This window comes from Ambystoma mexicanum, chromosome 10 (assembly GCF_040938575.1).
Source record: "Ambystoma mexicanum isolate Mex_15411 chromosome 10, UKY_AmexF1_1, whole genome shotgun sequence".
In the NCBI taxonomy this organism is placed as follows: Eukaryota; Metazoa; Chordata; class Amphibia; order Caudata; family Ambystomatidae; genus Ambystoma; species Ambystoma mexicanum.
Genome location: NC_090932.1, coordinates 676,876,377 through 676,902,407, shown reverse-complemented (window position 1 = coordinate 676,902,407; position 26,031 = coordinate 676,876,377). Strand labels below are relative to the sequence as shown.

The window sequence follows — 26,031 nt, the reverse complement described above, 5'->3', positions numbered from 1 at the left end:
CTCCTACCATGTTCACACTCCCTAATTTAGGTGTGGGTTTCTGTGGTATTCCTACATTTGTGTTTCATTGTGGTACCATACCCTGTTGTTTCTGTGCTTGCTGGCTTTGTATCTGTTGTGTTTGCATAGGGATTTGCTGTGGTTGCCTTTGTGGTGATTGCATTTGTAATGGAGCTTGCTGTGTTTGCTGTGGTTGCGGCTCAGATGTCTGATTTTGCATGTGATCTTGGACATAATACTTCTGTGGTTCTATATTATCTTGTCGAGCATAGCCCATGCCCCCTCTTGGAGCTTGCCAATCTTGCTGCATGACCCCTCTATGTCTACATTTTCTGACTACATGTGCCATCCTCCCACAGTTCCAGCATTTTTGCGACTGTCCGCCATTAAATCCTCTTCCTCCCTGAGGGTTTTAAAATCCACCTCATCCTCCTCCCCTGAGTCCATGCCCTCTTCCTCTTGGACAAAAAGTATACGCAATCTGATCCACAGGGTATATATACTATATTACTTTGCTGCACTGGTCGCATCTCTTGTATGGCCACACCTTCATTTCACGTCAATACCGCTCCCCCCATGGCCGGTTTTGACAATTCTTTCTGAACTAACTTTGCTTCTTCCTGCTTTCTACTATCAGCTTTCTTTTTATTCATCGCTTGTAACAATCGGCAATGGTACACAATAGTCAATTGTATTTCTGGCCACGGCTTCGATTCCATCCATACCTGTTTCTTCATCTGCCTTTTCTACTGGCTCGGGCAGTCCCTGACATAAAATGGGGTAAAATAATGCCACTGTTTTATAACACAGTTCTCTCATCTCAATACACCATCTCTCTTGAATATCTTGAATATCTTCATCCTCACCCATCTTCCTAGGCATAATCGCACCCATTTCTGATGTATTAGTATATTGTACTCTGAACGCCCCCCATACATATGATCTGCAATTATTAAATTGCGCTCCACCATGTGTCATGTTTTGCACAGTCACACCTGCATACCCTGCTTGTGTCCAAATTTCATCATCCCTCTCTCCTAGGATAGCTGCTAGCAGGCCTTTTATGTCACCTATGGCTAACGTCATTCCTGATGTCTTTTTCTCTAACTCATGAATCCATTTTCCAGCACCTGAAGTCAAACTAGGTGATTTACCTTTCAAATTATCCTTGTTTATTTGTGGCCATAAAATATATTGTGGTCGTCCTCACCCTTTCTCTAATAATGGGAATTGTGAAATACAACAGATCTTGTGACATCCAAACAATTCACTGATATTGCCAAATCTGAGGAAGGACTAGAGCGGAAAAGAGGAACCACAATCTCTTAATTCTTATTAAAGAAGGACAAAACCTTTGGCCAAAAGTCTGGATCCAGTCACATGGCCAAAGCATCTGTGGGTCACCATTAATAAGGACGTCCTACCCAACAAATAGCACAAGTCACCTAGAAGTCTATCAGAAGTGACCAAGGTACCAAAATCACCATCACCTCCAGAGGGAGGCCCCTGCCGAAGAGAGAGATCTTCCACCAACTCGTTGCTTGGAGAAGCGACTGACCATGAGGAAGTTGGAGGCGGATGAGCGAAGAGCTCGAGAAGGAAGATATTTAGGAAGAGAGAGTTGAAGGTATTGCGGCGCAGTCCCCAGAAGGCCTTGTGGACAATGCAGAGGGTTTTGAACTTAATCCACGCAGCCACTGGGAGCCAGTGCAGAGAGTTCAGTCCTGGAGAGATACGATCTCTGAGCTTGAGGCCAAGGACAGGTCTCACAGTCCTGTTCTGGATAAGTTGCAGAGGGCAGAGAGTAGAGGCAGGCAGATTTAGATAGAGGCTGTTACAATAGTCCAGCCTAGAGAGAACCAAGGCTCTGGAGACAGTGAGCTTCTGGGGGAAGGAGAGGAAAGGAAGAATACCTCTGAGGAGGTGCAGCTGGTAGTGTGACTTCTTAGAGACGTCAGAGATGTGAGGAGAGAAGGAGAGTGTGGAGTCGAAGATGACCCAGAGGTTTTTTGCCTTGCAGGAAGAGGGCCAAGAGAGGCCGGCCAGAGAGCTGCAGGGAAGGAAGGAGTGGGTGTGCCGATGAGTAGAATATCAGTCTTACTGGCATTAAGGCAGAGGTTATTGGCGGCACACCAGAGGAGAACCATCTCCGGTTCCGGAAGCACCTCAAAACCTTCCTCTTTGCTTCTGCTTTCTCTCCCCCTCTTCCCTGCTGAATTCCTGGCTGAAAATGCACTGGTTACCTGGCCACCCTTTCTGATTTCGGGCCCAGGCCCCACCGGTTGCACACCTGCACTGCCTCCCTGGCAACCCCTGCACATGGGGACTGTTTCTGTATCCCTACAGTCCCCCTACCAGCACTTATGTCTGCACTTACCTTGCACTTGCCACTAGCTGGCCGCTTATTTATCTATTTATTCTACTATCCCATGTACTGCACTTTCCCCTCTCCCCACCTTCTCGCACTTTTCCCTTTCCCCCTTCCCATGCACTTGCGCGTTCTGAATGACACCTGGCCTAGTAAGATCGCTGTCTGTCTTTGCCTTGTTCCCCCTCCCTTGCCTCGTCGCGCCTTGAAACACTTGTGTGTAGGCGCACTATAAATGCCATATCATATCATATCCTATCATTAACAAAAGGTTTACATTCAACGACTGTAAGGGCTGATGTCAAAAGCCATGCAGGAACCAAAGTCTTCAGTGGGGAACTGTCATGACTTTAGGTGAGGGCCCCCAAAGCATCAAGCATCAAGTCTCAGTTACCACTTGGGCCACACAAGGGGATCTTTGGGCAATAGACGGCAAGATTGCGAACATGGAGAATCAAATCACCAATAGGAGCATGGCAGGAAATCTGCACGACTTTCGAAAGATCCACTGCGCCTGAGCTGAGAATGGGTATCATAATGAACTCCTGTGAGATTACTGAATTGCCTTTCACTGATTGGTCTTAAAGATAAAAAGACTATTTGCTGACAGTGCGCCTCTTCAAAGTAGATACCAGATGGCTACAGGGAGGTCAGCCCTTTTTCAGAAATCAAATATCTTGGGTCCTTTATTGTATTGCCCTACTTCCCAGCTGTGACTCCTCCTTCACCTGGGAATAAAGGGTGTTCCATGCAATGAATGGCGCGGTCATCGTCCAAATCCAAAGGATCTCCATAGGCAGAAATGTGTTGTTGATGCCCCAGACCTTTATGCACCATTAGTGTTTTTTAAGTGTAGCTGATCTGGGCATGACTAGGTAAAGCAGGGGGCTACTTCATTCTGCTAAGTGATTACATAGTCACCGTTTATTGATAAATTCACTAGAGCTGCAGTAATTTTAAATGTGTTTTTTGATCTGAAGTCCATAAGAGTGGACATGCCTGAATGCTTATGAACTGGGATGAGGAAGAGGGATGGAATGATAATGCCTAGCATACTTCGCAGTAATCCGCCTTTCTTCTAGACGTATATTTTATCATCACAGTCCTTACATCTCACATGCTGATTGGTCCCTAAGATGTTGAGCTATACAAGAGGATTCTGTGGGTCAGGAGGAGTTATATAACCGCAAAGGGTGGGGATTTGAATGATTATTTTGAAAGTGTCCCTGCTGGGTGTGTGGGGTAAACTGTGTTTTAAGAACTGTGAGAAGGAAGTGTAGGACTAGAAGTAATGCGGATTACTGATAAGTGATCTAGGAAATCCGCCATGCTTTGCACCACCTGATAAAGCTGAACATTTGAATTTAGATGCATTTGAGAGTAGCCACTACATTGAATTTAGCTGTATTTTGTAGAGTAGCCACTGTATTTAATCTAGATGCATTTTGAGAGTAGCCACAGTAATGAATTCAGAAGCATTTAGAGAGTAGCCACTGCATTGTACTTAGCTGAACTCTGAGGGTAGCCACTGTATTGACTTTAGATACACTTTTAGAGTAGCCACTGTATCGAACTTAAGCACTACTGACCATCCCTGCTCCTCGCTCCTCTCCCACATACCTCCCACGTACCACCCATGCTCACATGGGCTAGCCTTACTATACACAAACTCACAAGCCACACATCACCCACAAGTACAAAGTGCCACAAACAACATACAACCCAAACACTCAACGTTGCGCCTCTGGACACAAAACCCCAGTCCACACCCAGAAATCCAACAAGCACAGACACCAGTTTCTCCTGGTTCTCAAGCACCAACAGAAGAGCACAACCTCTACCCTGTCGCTCTTCCCTCACTAACCAACCACACCCCACCCTACCCCACCCACTTTCTTACAGAGCCACGCGAGCACCTGGAGACCATGAAAATAGTATAAGTCAACATAACATAACATATACTGTAAGGGTTAACCAACAGCAGAGAAACGTGTTCTGGTGTAGCAGATTAACCTTCATTGCAGGCGAGCACAATGGCGGGTATATTTCCCATGGTCCGAGCAAGCTTGCTCATTGCTAAGTCATTATTCCGTGGCATCAGTACAGAGGATATAGGACAGCGGGATACAATTACAAGGGAACGGACTGTGCAACATTTCTGCATCTAATTTCCCCTAGGATCTCTCGTCTAATTTGAGAAAGTGGGGCCTACAGCCCAAAAGTAGGATAGATAGCCTTTGGGAAGCCAATCACTGCTTTCATTGGGCTACTCTCAATCCATGCACCTAAGGGATCCTAGTCTGTGATACAGCAATCTGAACAGGGTTAACACAGATGTGATATGTGTTTTTTGTAGCTGTACTCAACATCTGTCACAGTTTGGAGGCACGTGCTGAATAGTAGCAGTGTCGGAGAAACCACTGTCAACCTTGTTACCTGCATGCAGAGAGGAAAGCCCCCATCTTGACCCCATGTGCACCTTCAGTGAGGACAGACTAAATCCCGCCCTAGAAGCAGCCTCCTCCTGAACATCAAGAACATTAAATTGCCCTGTCTCACCACTGAAATCGTTGGTTATGTTCAGGTGGTCAAGCCAAGAGCGCTCTTTGGTGGGCAAAGTCTCTGCTTTATAAGTTCCATCGATACAACATACCATTTCATAACACAGCATAAGCTAATGTAACATAACATGATACACATGATACATATTTTACAGACTCCTGTAGCATTCCATGATTAATATATGAAATGGCAATGATGGATAACATTTCCCTCCTGCATGCAGGACCATGCTCCAGTAAATGTTAGATCTTTCCCAGGGGTCAAGTCCTAAACATATAAGTGTGGGGACTCATCAACAAACGAAATGGGATGTGACATCATCAGAAATTAGCATATCAAGATGAAATATGCACATTTATTTAAATTGGCTTTGTATAACCACCCAAATTGCACAGGACGAATGGCATTTTCTTTTCATAAAATAAACACACACACAAAACCAAGAAAGGATATTTTCTTCTAATGGTGTTTTTGAATATGTTAAAAGGTGTACATGTAATAAACTCCAAGAACCAATACAAATGTTTTCCCTGGAACATGCAGACATTTCACCTTTAGTTGTTTGTTACTTTTCATCCGGTTATATAGTGCAGTGGTGAAGTGTCCGGCTGGCCTACCTGGCGACTGTGGTTCCATTGCTGAGGTCGGCATAAATTCATGGAAGACTTTCAATGTTTCTCATTTTAGCTGGGGGGACTGAGTCCACCCTCTGAAGAAAGTGGGTGGACTCTGTCCACCCACGTGTACCCTCGACTTTAGCCCTGGTCTTCCTTTTAAGAAGGACCCGGGCTATGAATCTGTACTCATCCAGATCCGGCAAGAGGGCATCCTTCTTGCACAAGATGAAAGTTGCCTGGAACATGAGCACTGCTGTGTGGTGCCCTCACACAGACCTGTCTCTGTGAAGTTCCCCGGCTCTCCAGGATATTTTTCAAAAATGATAAAAGAGAAATTGTCTCCTCGTTATGGGACTCTCTTGGGTTATGTCTACTGGGTCCTGCAAGGTTTAGACAGGAACTTGGAAGGACCTCGTATGAAAAAAACGGTAAATGTACGAAATGAGATGCTTATAAATAAATTCAAAAGGCAATTCTCAGTCAATTTTGCTGTATTGTGTAAAGTGGTTCTACAAGAAATACCGTGGTTTTAAGAACACAGGCAGAAATTAAACAGCTGAGTCCATCTCCAGGGAAAGCATTCTGCCTCTAGATTGAGTGCTCATCCTCAAATGTGAACCTGCTTTGGATAACGGAGCTGGATCTTAGTTAGAGGTCTCAGTGAAGGCATCATTGTGTGAGCTGATACTTCTCCAGGGAGTATGTTGCAGGGGCGTGGCATACACAATTACACTCGTGAGTTATGCCTGGAAGCCTGTTCAAGAGGGATATGAAACTGTTTATCAGCAGATTATATATGTAGGAATGGTCGAATCTTTAAAGAATTTGGTTAATAATGCCTCTTTGCAGCTTTAAAGGTCTTGTAGTTTCTCACGATTAAGTGCCCTTTTTTTGGTCATCGGGTCACTGAATCATGTGTGACATCAGGCACTCACTTATGTGTTCCAGGGCCAGAACTCCAAGTAGATCAAGGTGCATGTACCTCACGATGTAAAGGTCTACACTCTCAAACCCGCTCCAGAGTGGCACCCATCTTCTACCAAGACTTCAAAGACCCCGCGCATGTGTTTGTGGGCTTGCATGCTCACAATGTAAAAGTCTACACACCCAAATCCGCTCCAGAGTGGGACCCATCTCCTAAAAAGACTTCAAAGACCCCGCGCATGTGTTTGTGGGCCTGCATGCTCACGATGTAAAAGTCTACACACCCAAATCCGCTCCAGAGTGGGACCCATCTCCTAAAAAGACTTCAAAGACCCCGCGCATGTGTTTGTGGGCTTGCATGCTCACAATGTAAAAGTCTACACCCCCAGACACGCTCCAGAGTGGCACCCATCTTCTAACAAGACTTCAAGGCTTGCCCCTTGCATGTGTTTGTGGGCTTGCATGCTCACAATGTAAAAGTCTACACACCCAAACCCGCTCCAGAGTGGCACCCATCTTCTAACAAGACTTCAAAGACCCTGCGCATGTGTTTGTGGGCTTGCATGCTCACGATGTAAAAGTCTACAAGCCCAAACCCGCTCCAGAGTGGGACCCATCTTCTAACAAGACTTCAAGGCTTGCCCCACGCATGTGTTTGTGGGCTTGCATGCTCACAATGTAAAAGTCTGCACACCCAAATCCGCTCCAGAGTGGGACCCATCTCCTAAAAAGACTTCAAAGAACCCGCGCATGTGTTTGTGGGCTTGCATGCTCACAATGTAAAAGTCTACACACCCAAATCCGCTCCAGAGTGGCACCCATCTTCTAACAAGACTTCAAAGACCCTGCGCATGTGTTTGTGGGCTTGCATGCTCACGATGTAAAAGTTTACATGCCCAAACCCGCTCCAGAGTGGGACCCATCTTCTAACAAGACTTCAAGGCTTGCCCCTTGCATGTGTTTGTGGGCTTGCATGCTCACAATGTAAAAGTCTACACACCCAAACCCGCTCCAGAGTGGCACCCATCTTCTAACAAGACTTCAAAGATCCTGCGCATGTGTTTGTGGGCTTGCATGCTCACGATGTAAAAGTCTACATGCCCAAACCCGCTCCACAGTGGGACCCATCTTCTAACAAGACTTCAAGGCTTGCCCCACGCATGTGTTTGTGGGCTTGCATGCTCACGATGTAAACATCTACATGCCCAAACCCGCTCCAGAGTGGGACCCATCTTCTAACAAGACTTCAAGGAGGGCCCCACGCATGTGTTTGTGGGCTTGCATGCTCACGATGTAAAAGTCTACACGCCCAAACCCGCTCCAGAGTGGCACCCATCTTCTAACAAGACTTCAAAGACCCCACGCATGTGTTTGTGGGCTTGCATGCTCACAATGTAAAAGTCTACACACCCAAATCCGCTCCAGAGTGGGACCCATCTTCTAACAAGACTTCAAAGACCCAGCGCATGTGTTTGTGGGCTTGCATGCTCACAATGTAAAAGTCTACACCCCCAGACACGCTCCAGAGTGGCACCCATCTTCTAACAAGACTTCAAGGCTTGCCCCTTACATGTGTTTGTGGGCTTGCATGCTCACAATGTAAAAGTCTACACACCCAAACCCGCTCCAGAGTGGCACCCATCTTCTAACAAGACTTCAAAGACCCTGCGCATGTGTTTGTGGGCTTGCATGCTCACGATGTAGAAGTCTACATGCCCAAACCCGCTCCAGCGTGGGACCCATCTTCTAACAAGACTTCAAGGCTTGCCCCACGCATGTGTTTGTGGGCTTGCATGCTCACGATGTAAAAGTCTACATGCCCAAACCTGCTCCAGAGTGGGACCCATCTTCTAACAAGACTTCAAGGAGGGCCCCACGCATGTGTTTGTGGGCTTGCATGCTCACGATGTAAAAGACTACATGCCCAAACCCGCTCCAGAGTGGGACCCATCTTCTAACAAGACTTCAAGGCTTGCCCCACGAATCTGTTTGTGGGCTTGCATGCTCACGATGTAAAAGTCTACATGCCCAAACCCGCTCCAGAGTGGGACCCATCTTCTAAAAAGACTTCAAGGCTTGCCCCACGCATCCGCTCCAGAGTGGGACCCATCTTCTAAAAAGACTTCAAGATTTGCCCCTTGCATGTGTTTGTGGGCTTGCATTTTCACGATGTAAAAGTCTACATGCCCAAACCCGCTCCAGAGTGGGACCCATCTTCTAACAAGACTTCAAGGCTTGCCCCATGCATGTGTTTGTGGGCTTGCATGCGTGCAAGTGCGTATCTGGAGAAAACAAATTGGAAAACAGAGCTTCACAATTGATTTATAAAACAGGGCATATCACGCCAATACAATCACTGAATATTTAAAATGGTGGCATTTGAACCTATGGCTTTGTAGTAGTCGTGTGGTTGGCAGTGAATGTTTCTGTGGCAGGATCTCGGGAGGATAGCTCAGGGGCAATGGTCTCGCCTTTGAAGCAAGACGACAAGGAGCAACACAGGTTCGATCCTGGGGACCGCACTTAGAAACCTCTGGGTGTTAAGCGCATTATAAATAACCAATTCTATCATATAAATCATATCACATTGGGAAAGAAAGGTGTAAACGTATCAGGCTGCATGAATGAAAGAAAGCTACTCACGCTGGTGGGCTGTCCCCACAGAATTTCCCAATTCGTTTGGCATCATTGATTTCCCCACCATTAAACACTGCCACATAATCGTATCTGCAGTAGTTATCTCTTTCCACATCAAACTTCTCAAACTGTACCTCAATCACCTGCAACAAAAAAAGCACAAGTGTCTCAGAGAGTTTCTGTTAAATTTGTCTTTAGGACAAGGTTGTGCAACTTACTGACTGTCTACAGATTCCCTGAGATCGGAACAAGTTGCTTTCTTTTAAATTAAGAAGCTACTTTTAAATCAGAGCATCCCACCATGAAGTCAAATCACCAACATTTGCATTTGAAAACAAAACATGTATGTAGAACAGAGCACCATATCAACAAGGCAACATTTGCTTCTGGGTTGCTGGGCCTGGTGCATGGTGCTGCATAGACACCCTTTGCGATTGGTCTGCAGTTGCTTCTTGTCAATGTTAGGATGAATAGAAACATGGACAATAACACCGACTCTAATGTGCTGTGGAACAATTTCACTCTACAAATATTTCGTATCTGTACTATATCCCTCTGCAGGGCTTCCAACCCCAGAATCAATGCCCGGGCAGAGGTCTTGATATGCAGATTCTTACTGAGACACTCTCACTTTTTCCTGGGAGACCTAATGATATCCTATATAATGTTATGGGCATTCAGAGGCTTTAATGCTTGTGAATACCTCATGGGTCCAGGTGATTCAGTTTTGGTAGCAGTGTCTGCCGCGGGTGGAGTGGTGGGCATTCTCATGTAACATGACACAGTAGTAAAAATAGCAACCATTAGATCTCTGTATCAGAGCCATATTCCGGCTGTTTCCTTTAAAGGGGAATATCTGACACTTGTCTCTTCAATACAATCTCAGACGTTCACCTCCTCACTGAACTCAATCAGCACCAAGAGGTTTCTTGGAAGTGTTAGTGCATTCCTTGAAATGATTGGACATACCATCTATCTCTGGGGGCAATTGACGAGGTTTGATGCTATGTCTGGGCAGTACAATAAAGATACTTGTTCCTGCATTCTGAGGCCTCTGTATGTCAGGGTCAGGCTCTGGATGGATCCAATTAGATGCTTCCAAACATCGAAATAAAAATGGATGCCTTTTTCCCTGCAGTCCCTGAGTCCTAGGCATACAGGGTTGGATAGTGGACCATCATAGGAAAGTCTCAGAAAAGGGGAAGAATCTCCTGCCATTGAAACATCTCCTAGCTGGCCTGAAGCACATTAGGATGTCACCCACTGGCAGTGCAGCAACATTGAGAACAAAAGAGAGCAGTGTTTAGGAATCAATTCCCATCCAATAATGAGCAGAGACCAGGGCAGATCAATGACCACTTTGGAAAAGAAGCCTACAATAATGAATATCCAACACCCACACCGGAAATGAGAGCAATACTATGGCAGGCAATCTGTAATTTTAAAGTCCTCCTACACTCTAACAACTGGCAATAAGGAACATGGCCAATGATGCCACCACCTTCAGAAACCAAACTCCACTGCTCTGGTCCTATATCCTGTGGTGATATTACACCTGGTGCACCAGGACTACAGCTGACCCAGACACCCAACCATGTAACACTGACCGCCAAAACCCTGGTCGCCTCACAAGACCTACTGCCATGCTACTGTACTTTACAGTAAAAGCCCCCCTTCTCTGTCCCCTAGAATCCAAGGCTTATTTGCCAACTGTTAATAAAAGCAACCAATCAATATGGGGAAAGACCAAACGAAGTGGGTACCTATGATTTTTCACTTCCAGTGTAGTATTTCCATTTTATTTATTTATTTTAAGTTGAGATTTATTTATGGTGCACCTTGTTGCAATGAAGCCTCAAGTTGCCTGGCAAGATGGTAAGCATGGTAGTGAAAGGAGAGTCTTAGTACACTCAGGGAAACAGCAAAGTCTGACTGCATTAAAAGTAGTACAAGTCAGTGATGTCTCAGAGGTGCCCAAGGAAAGAGTTTCAGAAAAGTGCACCTTGGCCTGCAAATCTTCTGCCACCCATTGTGGAGAACATGTAGGGGTAGTCCAGCATATTTCTGTTCAACAACCAGAGGAGATTTGTGTGAGGAGATCAAGTTAGACATATAATTTGCGGTGTTTCTATGTAGGACTTTGTGGGTGAGAACTAGAGATTTTAATTTTCATTTCCCTCTAATAGGGAGGTGATTGGAGGATATGTTGTATAGGAGCAAAGCATTTGATGTTGGTGATCTGTCTTGCAGTAGAAGTCTGAAAAATGTGTAGGAGCTTTGATAGAAGAGGTGTTTTCTTCTTCCAAGGTGGTGTTGCAATACTTTAATTTCGTGGTATTGAGTACGTGGATTACTGGCCCTAGATTGGTGAGGGAGAGGAAAGGTTTTACGTTACAGACTGTCTTCAAAGTTAAGTAGCTATAAGAGAGCATATCCTTGTACTAGAAAGAGGGGCCCAAAGTCACTCAGAGGCATTTGGCCTTAACTGCTTTGAAGATGTTGGTCCTAGATATCAAATATAACTCTGAGAAATGTGAGCATCACAAATATAGGCAACTTCATACTCCTTACGGCCTTCCTGTAAAATCTCAATGGCAGGAGAACTAAGTCCCAAACAAAGAAATCACAGGGCAAAGGTTTCACTGGCGATACATGAACAATAGGATCGTCCTTGCCATTAAAGGCCAAACCAGGGCTTAGTACTTTTGGGTTGATAATACTGCACTCAACCACCAACATATGAAAACTGAGGACCTAATGACACTGGTAAGGATGGAGCTCGAAGGAGCCATGAGGAGTACCAAACATTGCCCCCCACAGAATACCCTGCTGCTATACTTGACAACTGATCAGCTCTCCTTTCAGCCACATAATGGAAGCAACCAAATTGCAAATCTGCTGTGCTGAAATTGCTCCATGAAAAAGAATATGAAGTAGGAACCGCACTGTGCAATGTGTGGAAAAATAGCAAATGCATGCCATAAAATGGGTTGCTAACTGTACCAAATCACTATAGGCAAATTCTGTTGAGGCAAGGACAACCCTACAGTTTGAAGAGTAGCATTTTCAAAGCAACAGAAATAATTGACCAGAGACTGATTCTTCCCCTCTGTCTGCCATTAGTTTGAGGATGGTAGACAGAGGAAAGGGAACAGTCTCTACACGCAAAGTCTTACAAACAGTGCTTCCAAATGTATAGAGCAACTGCCATTCATTAAAATGAGGTTCCAATAAAGACCATTGACTTAAAAAACAAAAAACCCTTGGGCCAGTTGAAATCTGGTAAGAGGCTCCTCCAATGCCTCAAAATAGCCAACTTGGACAAACGGTTCACTATCACCATTATCACTGTAACCCCCCTCAGAAAATGACTAGGTAATGATATAATCTGTGACTAGAGCACCACAGTCCTGGTGTAAATAACTCTATATGTAAATGATGGGAAGACTCACTCTTGGCAAAAATGAGCAATAACTCACATTCTCCACTAGAGATGGCAATCCAAGTGGCCTTCAAACTAACTCTAGGATTGGAGAGGTTTCTTTGCATGCACAGTAACATGGCAAAATCTAAGTGCTTTAAATGGTAGTTTTTAACTAGGTACCAACAAGGTCTGACCTCAGAACTATAGCCCATGCTTCTTCACAAAATCTTGCTTCGAAGGGACTGAAAATATAACTGCTACTTCACTCCTTAACACAACCCGTATTTTATCAAAATATGTACGCGCTACACCAACAACTTGCTCAAGAGCACTTATTATTTGGATTTAAGCCACCAAGATGATTGCAGTGACAATACAGGTAACAAACAAATTATATTGAACAAAAATGTATGCTCAGCATGTTTGATGATTACTTGGATGCTGTACTTGCCATTAAACTTACCTATTATGAGGACCAATTCAGATCCCGGCACTTATCAACAATTTCCTTCCATCAGTGTACACTTCCTTCTTGTGAAGCTCGCGTGGAGGAAAGGGCGCGCTGTTAACTGCTGTTCGGCTGGGCTCCTTAACTTACCTTCTGTGACCTTCTGAGACTGAATTGCTGTTACCGCTCCGAGTCGCGTAAGTCTATCAGTGTCAATCAGCTGACAGCAGTTGAGGAGAGCGGGACGCGAGAGCCGACTCATTTGCATCCTCATGTGACTCGTGTCACGTGCCATCTGGAAGACACGCCCCCTGATCAGTCCATTTAAGCATAAAAGCGTGACCCTTGCGGCATGAAGCCCGCGTGGAGGAAAGGGCGCACTGTTAACTGCTGTTTACGGCTGGAGTCGGCGTGAACGTCTGGTAAGTGTTTAAACCTAAAACCTATTTATTAAATTGCTAGAAATCGCAATTGTCTGCTCAACCACTACCACTACTAGTTAAAGATGGATATTGTAAAACCTCGTACAAAACTTTAAGAGAAACTAGAAGAATCTGTAGCTTTGAGGAATAGAGTTACAACACACGTCAATATCAAACCTCTGTCAATCACTTCACTTATGGAAGAGAAGGCTAGATCAGTTAAAAATAAAGTGAATATTGCACAGAAAAAAGAGACAAAAGATAACATTTGTGAACTAACACTAAAGACACCGGTTTCTACGGATGATAACATGGATGACCAGATACATTCTACAGTCGGAAGTACTATAGAACTGACAAGCATACTACCAACTGAAACTGCAACCCAAGAGAAGTTACCAGATGCTGATACTGTATCAGTTACAGTGTCATCAAGCCAAGGAAATGTTAAAAGCAATAAATTACAAAAAACAAGATCTGAAGACTCCTGTTTTACACCATCATTGCAGGAGAGAGCAAGGATTGCAAACAACATTGGCAGTCAACATACCGTCCAACCAACTCCATCTGTGACAATAATATGCAGTCTCTACCTATCAGGATAGCACGGCTGTCGCTTGACATTACTGAGATAGATGCAATAATGGACTCTAAAGAGAAAAGACATGAAGTATTCAATGGAGTCCGTCCAACTGCCCTTACTAATCAAATAAACACTTTTACGCCGATAGTTCACAAACAAAGTTATATAACAGCAAAAACATGCATGGAAAAATCAAATAACCATGTAACGAACCAAAGAACGGAGACCCCTGAATCTTTATCCATAAGTACTCACTCCGACCTGACGAGGGACTTGCCTAAATATCCACTGAGATTACCTACCACGATGTTAGATTTGTAAAATACCTTGGGCCTCATTACACAGTAGGCGCTAAGGGTTTACCGGTACCGGTATTTTACTGGTACCGGTAAACCCTTACCGCCTTAATACGAGGTCCCTTTGCGGGTTGGGGAATTTAACGCCTGCTTTTTGCAGGCATTAAAAACCAACCCGCAAAGGGACCAGGGAGCTACTTACGGTACCGCAATTTGCGGTGCCGTAGTTAGCACCTTCCCCATTCCCATTATGCCCTATGGGGCAAAAATGGGAATGGGGAAGGGCAATGGGGGAAGGGGGAATTACCGCCCCACCAACCTTGGAATAGGGCGGTAATTGCCCTTTCCACCAAGGCGGTGCCGATATTTTACCGGCATGGACCAAGGTGCTAATAGCACCTTGGTCAACCGCCATCCGTGTAATGAGGCCCCTTGATTGCAGTACTATCAACTGCAATGATTCCATTTCTGAAAATTCAGGAATCCATGGTTGACGCTACAAAAGATCAAGCAACGCTTTTAGCGATGATCATAGCGAAACAAACTCAGTTCGAATCATTCACAAACGCCATATAAGAGCGAATGAAATATGAGGCAGAAATGTCTAGGACATGGCAATCACGGTTAGCGGACATGGCAAGAGTGGACCACATAGATAAACAAAATTTAATGGAAACAGTGTCAACCATAACAAAAAAAAATGAATAGATGAAAAAGCGAAAAAACAATCACATATGACACCTCAACTACAAGCAACAACGCAAGAAACTCAAACTGAGGGAAAAAGTTACGCCAACAGTACTAACATCGACCAGACAACACAGTATGAAATGCAACCTTTTATGATTGATACAAATAATCCCTTACTGCCGATAATTCAAGGCACTAATGAACCACCAATGTGCACACCATTCGATATATTTGACCTTTCCAAACGAGGAACGGCAGGACAAGATACTCTGAACAAAGCAACTCACAAAAAAGCGATTAAGAAATCGCAAATGGGATCTCGCGCGTTCCTGAGAAAAATTCAAAGTGTGCAAAAATCACTAGGCGACAAACCACAGCCAACTAATCAACGCAGTGCAGCCAAGCACATAGTGCAAAAAGTTCTAAATTCTAATCCGGTTATAGTAAAAAATTCCGAAATCAACACCACAATTTGCTAAACAAGTATTATTAGAACCATTGGACGTGCTGATAGCTGAAATCAACTATGACGCTACAAATTTGACAACAAGTCAGGTCCCAGCACCAGAGACTCTGACAATTGAGGATTCCTCGGAAGACAATTCATTCACCATAAACTCTCAAGATGAGGCATTGATTGTTATTGATGATTGCTACGGTACATCTTTGGTTACTTCAACAAACACCCAAGACTCGGACGAACAACTGAATAACATATCCCTCATATACTCATTGGTATTAAATGATGAAACATGGTTATCCGCAGAAAGGCAGAAGAGTGCAAAAAAAAGTGGCAGACCGATGTCTTGTGGAAGTCCTCCTATTACGAGACCTATGTTTCAGAATCCCTTGAGTACTACGCATGCTCATAGACTAGCATTGTTTCAATTGACGCCAACTACAGAAGCGCCGGTGATGCTCAATAGATCTAACACTCTACGCTTACTTAAAGCTATCCCGCAACTTAGAGAAATTGGAACGGACGACATTGAAGTAATCATCTTCCCGAACAAGAATCACATGGAAGAAGCTCACATTGATTTCTATACAGAAGAAATCATGCAGCGAGTTCTAGCGGCAAACCATCAACTTAAGAAACTTGGATTTAAAGCAGAAGAAATCTTTGTAACCAGAATGATGGCTGAAAAAAAATCTAGGAACATTGCATTACTTGACCAAAATAAAAATAACAACAAAAGGAATGAGACAAAAGGAAATAAAAATTGGAGCGACCACATACGTACTTCCAACCAAAAAAACGATGCTGAAAGAGATAATCAAAACCGAGGACCTAGGAAAACATACCTATAACAATCAAAGGACAAAACAACTGACACAAACAAAATATCCTTAACATCATGGAACACAAGGGGTTATAAACATCTTCTGGAAAGCCCTTCTATAACTCTAGCAGAATCAGAAATAATCTGGCTACAAGAACTTTGGCTGACCGAAGAGGTCCTTTGCGATGGATACATAACCTGGTTGAATCCCACAATACCCTCGAGTATAGGCAGACCGGCATCAGGAATGTTAATCCTAATGAAAATCAATGATATGTGGTCAATAATAGCAAGAAAGAACATCAATTCTTGGTCTCAATACATTACTATCAGTATGCCAGCCTATAATTCAGCATATAACGACAACAGTGTGACACAGTGTTTGGAGAATAGATGTATTTCAATCTTTAACATTTATTGGAACCCTACTGCGATCAGTGACAACAAATTAATAGACTCCATATGTGAGGAAATTGACTACATCCCGCGATCCAACAGTGGAAATAAATTCATCATAGCAGGTGATTTCAACATCCATCTATTTAATAAAGAAGGCAATAAATATACTCAAGAAATGTCAACTCGTGCAATGAAATGGATGAAGGAAATAAGAATTTGTAATATCTCTTTAGCCGAGCAACCCACGAACGCTAAGGGATTACCATATTCGACCTGGACATGTAAAACCTCCACTTCAATAATTACAGAAATGAATAATTGCAACCAACAACATACCACACTGTGCAAGCGACCACCATCAAATCTCAATTTCATGGAGTGCTCAAAAAACTATCGCTGAGCAAATAAACTTACCAGAACTTGAAGTATCGAATGGGCTGAATAAGTTAAGAATCTGAAGCCATCAAGTCCCTCAATTACTTTCTACATTTCAAGAAGCCCCCCTGAAAGACCAGGAAAAGTTGAACTATGGATGGATTCTAGAAAAATACAAACAACCTCAAGTAAAATCTATGAATAACGCTAAGACTTCTCATGGCCATCAATATAATCCAGAAATCAAGCAAAAAAAACAAGATCATCAAAAGAGACTACAGCAATTGAAAAAAAAAGAAAGAACCTGACTTTGAAAACCAAATAAAAAAAGAAAAACAAAAATATTCTAATTTTCTAAAAGCAAACAAGGCTATGATGAAACAACACGATTCTGAAGCAATTTTGAGGGCTCTACAAAACAAAAATACGAGAAATCTGTGGTCAATGATGAATGACAATTCAAACCAACAAACTTTGATACAAGAAGTGGAGTCTCACATGTGGGTTAAGCATTTCCTGGAAGTGTATGATACCAAAACAGCAAACTTGCCAAAAACTACAGAAAACGATAAGTGTATTTGGAATTTCAATTGGGATGTGGATGACATACCAAACAAAATCAAAGCCCTGAATCCATCCCGAGCACCAGGCCCGGATGGGCTATCAAATGCAATTCTTAAAGCAACACTGGAAGAATGGGCAAAATTCTTCTTTCATCTATTGCATCTCATAGAAAAAAGAAAAGAAATCCCTTACACCTGGACAGTTGCGATTCTGATCCCTATTTACAAGACAGGAGACTGAAAGAATCCAAGTAATTATAGACAATATCCCTTCTAGATCCGCTGGGAAAACTTTTTGCAAGCTACCTACAAAAACAACTGAACAACTGGGCAGCAAATAACGAAAAACAAGCAAAAACACAAACAGGTTTTGTGACAAAGATTGGAACCAATGTAAACCTATTGCTACTGAATATGATAAAAGCGGAAGCAATCATAAGAAACCAACAAGTGTATGCCCTTTTCATAGACTTGAAAATGGTGTTTGACTCCGTAAACAGACATAAGCTCTTGGGGAAACTAACAGCATGGGGTTGCCCTACTTGCATCCTAAATCCAATAATTCAATTATACTCAAACACATCTGTTCGAGTTCGCCTAATAAATGATGGTATGGTCACACAATCCATTCCTACTTGGAATGGGTTGAAACAAGGATGTCCTTTAGCCGCTTGTTTATATAACTTGTATACCAACGATTTTGAGGAACAAATACAAAATCCTAAAGCAAATTCTCCGAAGATTAATAGTGAATCAATCCAAACACTAATCTATGCTGACAATATCATCATATTAGACAAAACCACAAAAGGCCTACAAGAAACCTTGGATAAAGCACAAGTGTACATGTGTACAAATGACCTGCAAATTAACACGTGCAAAACAAAGGTTATGAAACTTTTTACTCAGAACCGGAAAACCCAACATCCCATAAAAATTCTGCTTGAAAACCAAGAAATATCTGCAACAAAGACAATAAAATATCTGGGTGCTCTGATTAATCCCTCAAACAACGAAAAAGAATGGTAAGAACATATCGAAGGAAAGGCAAGATCCCTGGCTAGACAAGGAAGGTTTTTTCACTTAAAATACGGAACATATTCAGTAAAGGCTACAACCCTATTATACAGGCAAAAGATAGTTCCAATAATAACCTATGCCAGCGAAACTTTAATCAACCAGAAGGCTATCAATTGGTCTTATCTAGAAGGGCTATATTGGAGGAAAACACTAGCTCTCCCAAAATTGTTTCCCATTGCAAGGATCCGATTTGAACTGGGTTTACAGTCTATCGACTCTATAGTTTTATGGAAGCAGATGGACCTGTATAGAAAAATAATTTCGGATGACAAGATTCCATCATTAGAAATACTAAAAATAAAAGAACAAGCTCTTCAAACGGCAGCTCTTTCGTAATCGACAATAAAAAGAAAAATGCAACTTGAAGAAATATCAGAAGAAATGTTGACAAAGAGACCTCAGCAGGCGAAACGAAAACAAAAAAACAGCGATTGGATAAAAACTGTAGAGATCCAAACAACTTACAAACGTTATCTTAAATGCGATATGAGGTAAGAGCTCTAAATGAACGACCTCACTATCTAAGTCAATTTCCGGACAGAATGATTTGTGATTTGTTTCTAAGATTTCGGCTAAACATATTACCAACCAGAGACTATCGAGCAATGATAGACAAAACTGATACTGTTTCCCCGGATTGTAGATTTTGCAAAGAAGTGCAAACAACAGAAACTTTATTCCATCTGATCATGGTGTGTCCTGCGCTGAAAGAAAAAAGAGAACTATTCAGAGATTCTTTTTTAATCTCTAAAAAAGCAAAGACGACCGAAGAAAGATGGGCTAATCTTCTACAAGGAAACGATCAGTGGCTTATTATTACAGTGATTAAATTCTGGATTGAGATTACAAAAGAGTCGTAAGGGACCGAAACAAATGAATTGTTTAAAAAATGAAACTGAGAGAGTATTCTAAATGAAAAGTTTGTAAAATCAAACAAAACATTTTAATTAAAAACATTTTTTTTTAAAAACTTCCTTCTTAGCCTACCATTTAATCAGTGCTATACCAAAAGGCGTCATTATTACCCTATTTAATGGTACTCAGGTATTCATACTGGGAAGGATAAATGGCTGGTTGGGTCCTGCTGAGATTCGTACTTGTTAAGCGCAGACTCACACCAATTGTGAGGAGTGCTGATAGATATTGAACTATGCTCACATCTATTAATCAGAACATCCTCAAACCTCTGGGAAGAAAAATGAGTCTGAGTGAGCGGTGAGAGGACAGAGAATTGATCTTGTACCCACAAAGTAAATATGCATGATTTTCAAAGTGGAGGTCTCGAGAGAAATGGCACTCTCGATTGTGAATATGTCCCGAACTCAAATCATTCCTAAAATGCAACAAAGAGAAGTTCTGGAATCTGTTAATTGCACCCACTAAATTCAATTTGGAGTTCACATAGCAATATGTACAACATTCCCTAACGCAGAAAAACAAGATATCAACATGTGGGGTCAATGTAAGGTGGGAATATAATGCTTGGGATGGGCCTAAACAAAATGTTCTTACTTTTAAACGCATGCAAGAAGAGGGCCTTTTCCAAAAAACAACTACATTCAATAATGTCTAATGTCGACATGCACATGTTTCAACCATCAAGACTCATCATAGCGCAAGTGGCTTTATCAGGATGGACCGCTTTTGTCGGGCGGGTGTGGCAGGGGACGTCCCCGGAATGCGAAAGCGGGGATTACAAAACTGAGCTTGTCAAAAGTGGTCTGCAGAAGAATACTGTCAATGCTTTTCTGGCTTTTTCAAATAGCCCTTCTTAAAGGGATGCTCCACAAGATCACCAAAATGCCTCGGATGCTCCAATACAAAAGATGAGTAGATCTAAGGATACAATCATGAACTGCTTTAAAATATCAAAACATAATCAAATCCATGAATCTCTGGAACACTGTGTGATTAATGTATTGCCTTATTCTCGTCACCAGGGTCCAATACTAAGGTTTTCTTAGTGAGAGTTAGATTGAAACATGCGTCTGCTATGTCAATTTACATGAAAATCCTCTGCAAAGATCCACTTTTCTTTCCCTAAGACGCGATATATCTCTGCAAAAGAAATTGTAGGCCATGGCCCTATCTTTACGGTACAATAATGCTCCTGAGGAGATGAGTATATTTAACGTGTTGGTTTCTGGAAAAAATCAAAAAATCTGTGCTACTGATTAAGAATAATAAATGGATTGCTGATAATTGTTGGCTGGATCCTTAGTAACCAGCCACATCAAAAATGTTTGCTTCAGAAAAAGGTATGTTTATGCCTATAAAGATCACTTTGGAAAATGACTATCATTTGGGACGGGACCACGCCTGATTTACTTATGCATTTTCACTTCGGAAAATAGCATAGCCGGTTCAAAAAGGAAAAAGGGATGGCTTTGAAAGCTGCTCACAGCAATTTATAGGGGGTATGATGAAATCTAAGCTTTGCCAGCCACCACTCTGTGGATTTGCAAAGATGCCCTAAGTGGCAGGAGGATGCTCAGACATGGCTCCAGAGGTTGCTGGGCTTAGAGTCTTAAGCTTCAGCTCACTGATGAAGGCTGACAAGACTTAAACATGTCTGCCGTTGCTTGTGTTCTCTTGTAGAAGGGATGTGACCTTTAGTTCAGCTGGACTCCCTTTTTTGGTATGGGACCAAGACTCATTTGCAAATGGTTTTTCCCCTTTTGTAGCCGCAAGGCAGCCTGAAAAAAGAATGGTTCGGAAACTGCATACATCATTTGCCGGTGGCAATAATTAATTAAACACTTTTCCAGTATCACTCTTTAGTGTTTCAAAATCCAACAGGAAACAAATGGAAGAAGAGCAGCAGTGTGTACCAGCTAAAGACCTGCAATAATGAAGCACTGTCTATCTGTACCATGACAGATAAACTATGATTAATAGGAAACCGTGGCAAAGCCTATGAAAGGAGTACCAACATAATGAAATCCAGTGAGTGAACACCCCAAGGCTATGAATTAGGCATTCTAGAGCTGAACAGAGGAAGTTTCAATTTGGGAATCAAATATGCCCTGCCACAGCTCTATGAGCCATTAGAATTTCAACTGGAAAATTCGATATTTAGAGAACATGAGAAAGAAGATGTAATGTCCCTGATGGCCACCCACACACCCTTCAAGCTATCATCCATGGATCAAACATTGAAAGCCTTCAGAGGTCAATATGAAAGGGCTCCTGGTCAAGACCCTATTCTGCCCAGCTGGGCTAAACTGTCGACAGACACAATTGAACGGGTCAACAGAGAAAAACATACATTACCACCAACTGGGTGTAAATAAGAAAAAACACTCTTCAATTAATGATGGTCATTCCCCCTTTGTTGTTTCAATATTTTTCATTGCAGTTTAGAACAATCACATTTCAATGTCTGTTTTAAGACATAACACAGAGAGAAGACAATATTATATTGACAAAACAAAGTGAATTGCAGCAAATGTAATACCAAAAGGACTTTTTGGCTGAAATATACACAATCTGTTAAATGGATATCCTACTGTCAAGCTACATCAAGACAGGGGTCAAGACAAATAAACAAGTGAAACATAAGAGGCAAGTACATTTCAACAACATTTACAACAAAATACACAATGCGTATTTTTACAAAATTGGGACTCTAAAAGTCAAAGTCTATACCACAGTGTTTCGGCACTTCTGGGGTTCATGTATGAGCCTTTCTTGTGGGGCCTTCATCAGGACAGGATGGTTGGGGTGTCTAGATATTCTGTGTGTGCTGTCAAAATAAATGAAGCATGGTCAAGGTGGGGGCACTAGAGGTTGGTGGCATGATCTTCATCATTATTTGGTTTTACACAATGCTTTTGATGGTCTGTCTTAATTGAACAGACAAAGCTTACCGTAACTGAACCTGTCCCATTGCATCTCCTTAAAATAGAGCTAAGCAACTTAAACAATTGTATGGTATCGAAATAGAGGTGTACATAGTCCCTCGACTTCTAGATACTTATACAGAGTTATCTCTTCACAGATTGAATCTGTTATATTGCCCAACAGGCTATAGAATGACAACCATTTGACTCAGAGTGTCTCTCCATAAGCTTTCCGTGCACCAGCCGGTAGCAGACACAGTAAGCTTTGTCTGTTCAATTAAGACAGACCATCACATTGAATGTGCAAAACCAAATAATTATGAAGATCATGCCACCAACCTCCACCCGCACCAGGTTATCCATTTAACAGATTGTGTATATTTCAGCCAAAAAGTCCTTTTGGTATTACATTTGCTGCAATGCACTTTGTTTTGTCAATATAATATTGTCTTTTCTGTGTTATTTCTTAAAACAGACATTGATATGTGATTGTTCTAACTTGCAATGAACAATTTTGAAACAACGAAGGGGGAATGACCATCATTAATTGAAGAGTGTTTTTCTCATTTAAACCCAGTTGGTGGTAATGTATGTTTTTCTCCGTTGACCCGTTCAATTGTGTCTGTCGACGCGCCTTCAGAGGTGTCAAGCAATGAGGGACTGACCACCAGGCCAGCAATGTTTACATCCTATTGTATACAGTGGGGCAACACAAAATGACAAAGCCCCGCTGCGAGCCCTGCTGAGCCCCCCCCTACTCTAAGCTCTTTGAAGAAGCTTATTCTGTGAGACAGACTCTCGAGCCAGATTGGGCCACTACTCATGCCTAATAGAGATGAAGACAAAAATTACAATTGAATAGGTACAAAGAAGAGTGCTCTAATGAAAACACACTGTTTCACCCCTTATTACCCTCTGCATTAAAGGAGAAAAAGAAAGAAACTCACTTTTTTTTGTTGTTTGGAGAAAATAATAGTTTGTTTATCTATGCAGTTGAAAAAATCAACATAGAGTGAACAGTTCTCCAAACAACATAACATCACATGGTTTAATCACATAGTACTAACGCTATGCCGCCAGGCCCCTTTCGAGCCCCGGAGTGTGTCAGCACATTTCTACAGCGCTCTCCACTGGCCCGCTATTCGTGATTCATGCACAAAGGTTTCCGCGCGAGGACCGCATATTTAAAATCAGAGTCCATCCCACTCCAAGATCCTCACAAGTGAGGATTACACTAAGATCCTTCCCACGCCTGGCGTAATACTAGAAATTCGTGCCAGAGGAAATAATTATCCACAGCACCTATTCCACCTCGTGCAGCACTTCGTCCTGATGAAGGCCGTACATATGCTGGGACATAATTGGTCCACCTAAACGGCCGAAAAACCTTGGTGTAGACGCACCCCGAACAACAGTGCATTGTCACTGTCCACTACCAATTGTCAATTCACGAACCCCTTTTTTTTCTGTTGTTGCTTACTTTGTCTAATTGTGTTGTTTTATACTGAAGTATATGAATCACCATAACAAACTATGTATTTTGATTGAGTTTGCGTTACTTACACGACTGTTGTGTCAAACTATGTGACCCCATGTGTTTGTAAATATATCCTATAAGCCTGTACGGTTGGTTTCATTAAACCGTGTGATGTTATGTTGTTTGGAGAACTGTTCACTCTATGTTGATTTTTTCAACTGCATAGATAAACAAACTATTATTTTCTCCAAACAACAAAAAAAAGTGAGTTTCTTTCTTTTTCTCCTTTAATGCAGAGGGTAATAAGGGGTGAAACAGTGTGTTTTCATTAGAGCACTCTTCTTTGTACCTATTCAATTGTAATTTTTGTCTTAAAGTAACCCTCCTGGGTAGAATAGGTCCATAACCAGGAGCCCATTTTTTGAATCTAATAGAGATGAAGATCATGCTGCCACAGATGTGTGCTGCACTCATGGGAAGATGTATGTTTTTAAAATCAAATCTTACATCTTAGATCAAACACAGAAACAAGGGGGTAGTGCCTGGCCCACGTGCACCCAAATGTTCCAGCCACCACTTTGTGCTGCCATTAACATTATTATGCGCTATGCGCTTGGCAGTAGGGGAACCAGATTTTGGTGCAAGGGGGTCAGGCAGCTACTGGGGGTAATTAGCATTTTAAACAATTCAAAATCAGTGGTGGCAAGTTAATATCTTTAATTGAGGGGCATTAACATCTTCCACAAAGCAGCTCAAGGGTGGATGCATAGCGAGAGAGCCTACATAATGTACAGAGAATCGAGTGCTTCCCCCGAGGAACATTTTAAAATAATCTGTGGAAATGGTGCATTTTATAGCACATTTTTTAAGAACAATGGGTTAAAAAGCCATACAATTGTAGGATAATATTTGAAAAACTCTAGTAGATGCCATGTTATCAACACTACACAAGAACATTTGACAACATTTTTATGATGCCTGGGTTCTAAACGTTGGCCAGCATTGCCATTCCAATTTATTTTTATGCAGTTGTGCCCACGATATTTCTGAAGGATAGGGCCAGGAGGGCAGCTCAGAGACATCACATTTTTTAAGAAGCTGGACAACGCAGAGCAACATAGGTTCACATACCGGTCCTGCGCTTAGAGGCTGGTCTCTAGCATTAAGCGTGCAGTAAAAGATGAACTTATTAATTAATCCTAGCTTTGCCAGTGCAAATCATTTCATGGAGCCAGGTCTATGATAAATGCCAGCCTTTCTAGTGTAAATCACATTGACTTTATGGCTACAATCAATACCATTATGGTCACTGTAAATACCTTTTATGAATCGGTGAACATAATCTGGGCGTGTATGTTCACTGTAAATCATTTTGTGAAGCTGCTGCCTCAATCCATGCTAGTGTGGTCACTGTAAATCACGGTGATGAAGCTGCAGCCACAATCCATGCTAGTGTGGTCACTGTAAATCACGGCGATGAAGCTGCAGCCTCAATCCATGCTAGTGTGGTCACTGTAAATCACGGTGATGAAGCTGCAGCCACAAACTATTTCAATCTATCCCAAAACGTGCAATATCGAAAGTTGAATGATGTTGCCCAAAAACACTATAAACCAGCATTGCCACTATCAAAAACTTCCATGATCCAGCCCCAGCCGCCAAAATCGTGCATGCACTCCAAAGACCCACCCATCACCACCCATCTCACAGACACACACACAAAATAAATCAGAATCAAGAATCGAGGATACTTGCAGACTTAAACTCCACTGGTGCAGGAAGGAAACAACCAGAAGAGAGGCCTTTTCTGTCTACGCCCCTTCAGGAATGGCTTCTTCCTGATACCTGTGACCACACACCCTCCGCTCCCTTCTAAACTGAGACGGTGCAACCTGTTCCTAGCTTTTCCGTCCCTACTTGCTCATAGAACCCTTGATGCCAAATTGCCCAGCCTTACACTGCCCCATTGGTAGCTCCCCAATCCCTTGAATTCATCCCTTGTGATCTGCTACCTTAACAGTCTACTTCCTACTATGCCTTG

At 42.4% G+C, this 26,031-nt stretch overlaps 1 protein-coding gene across 2 annotated transcripts in view; it reads right to left on the bottom strand.

Moving 5' to 3' along the window:
- The window catches only part of PCOLCE2 (procollagen C-endopeptidase enhancer 2), a 636,371-nt gene that overhangs the window by 208,727 nt on the left and 401,613 nt on the right, over nucleotides 1–26,031 (bottom strand). For both annotated transcript variants that reach the window (XM_069618265.1, XM_069618264.1), the window contains exon 5: nucleotides 9,115–9,251. In XM_069618265.1, the coding sequence (XP_069474366.1) occupies nucleotides 9,115–9,251 (137 nt within the window). The remainder of the gene's footprint in view (nucleotides 1–9,114; nucleotides 9,252–26,031) is intronic.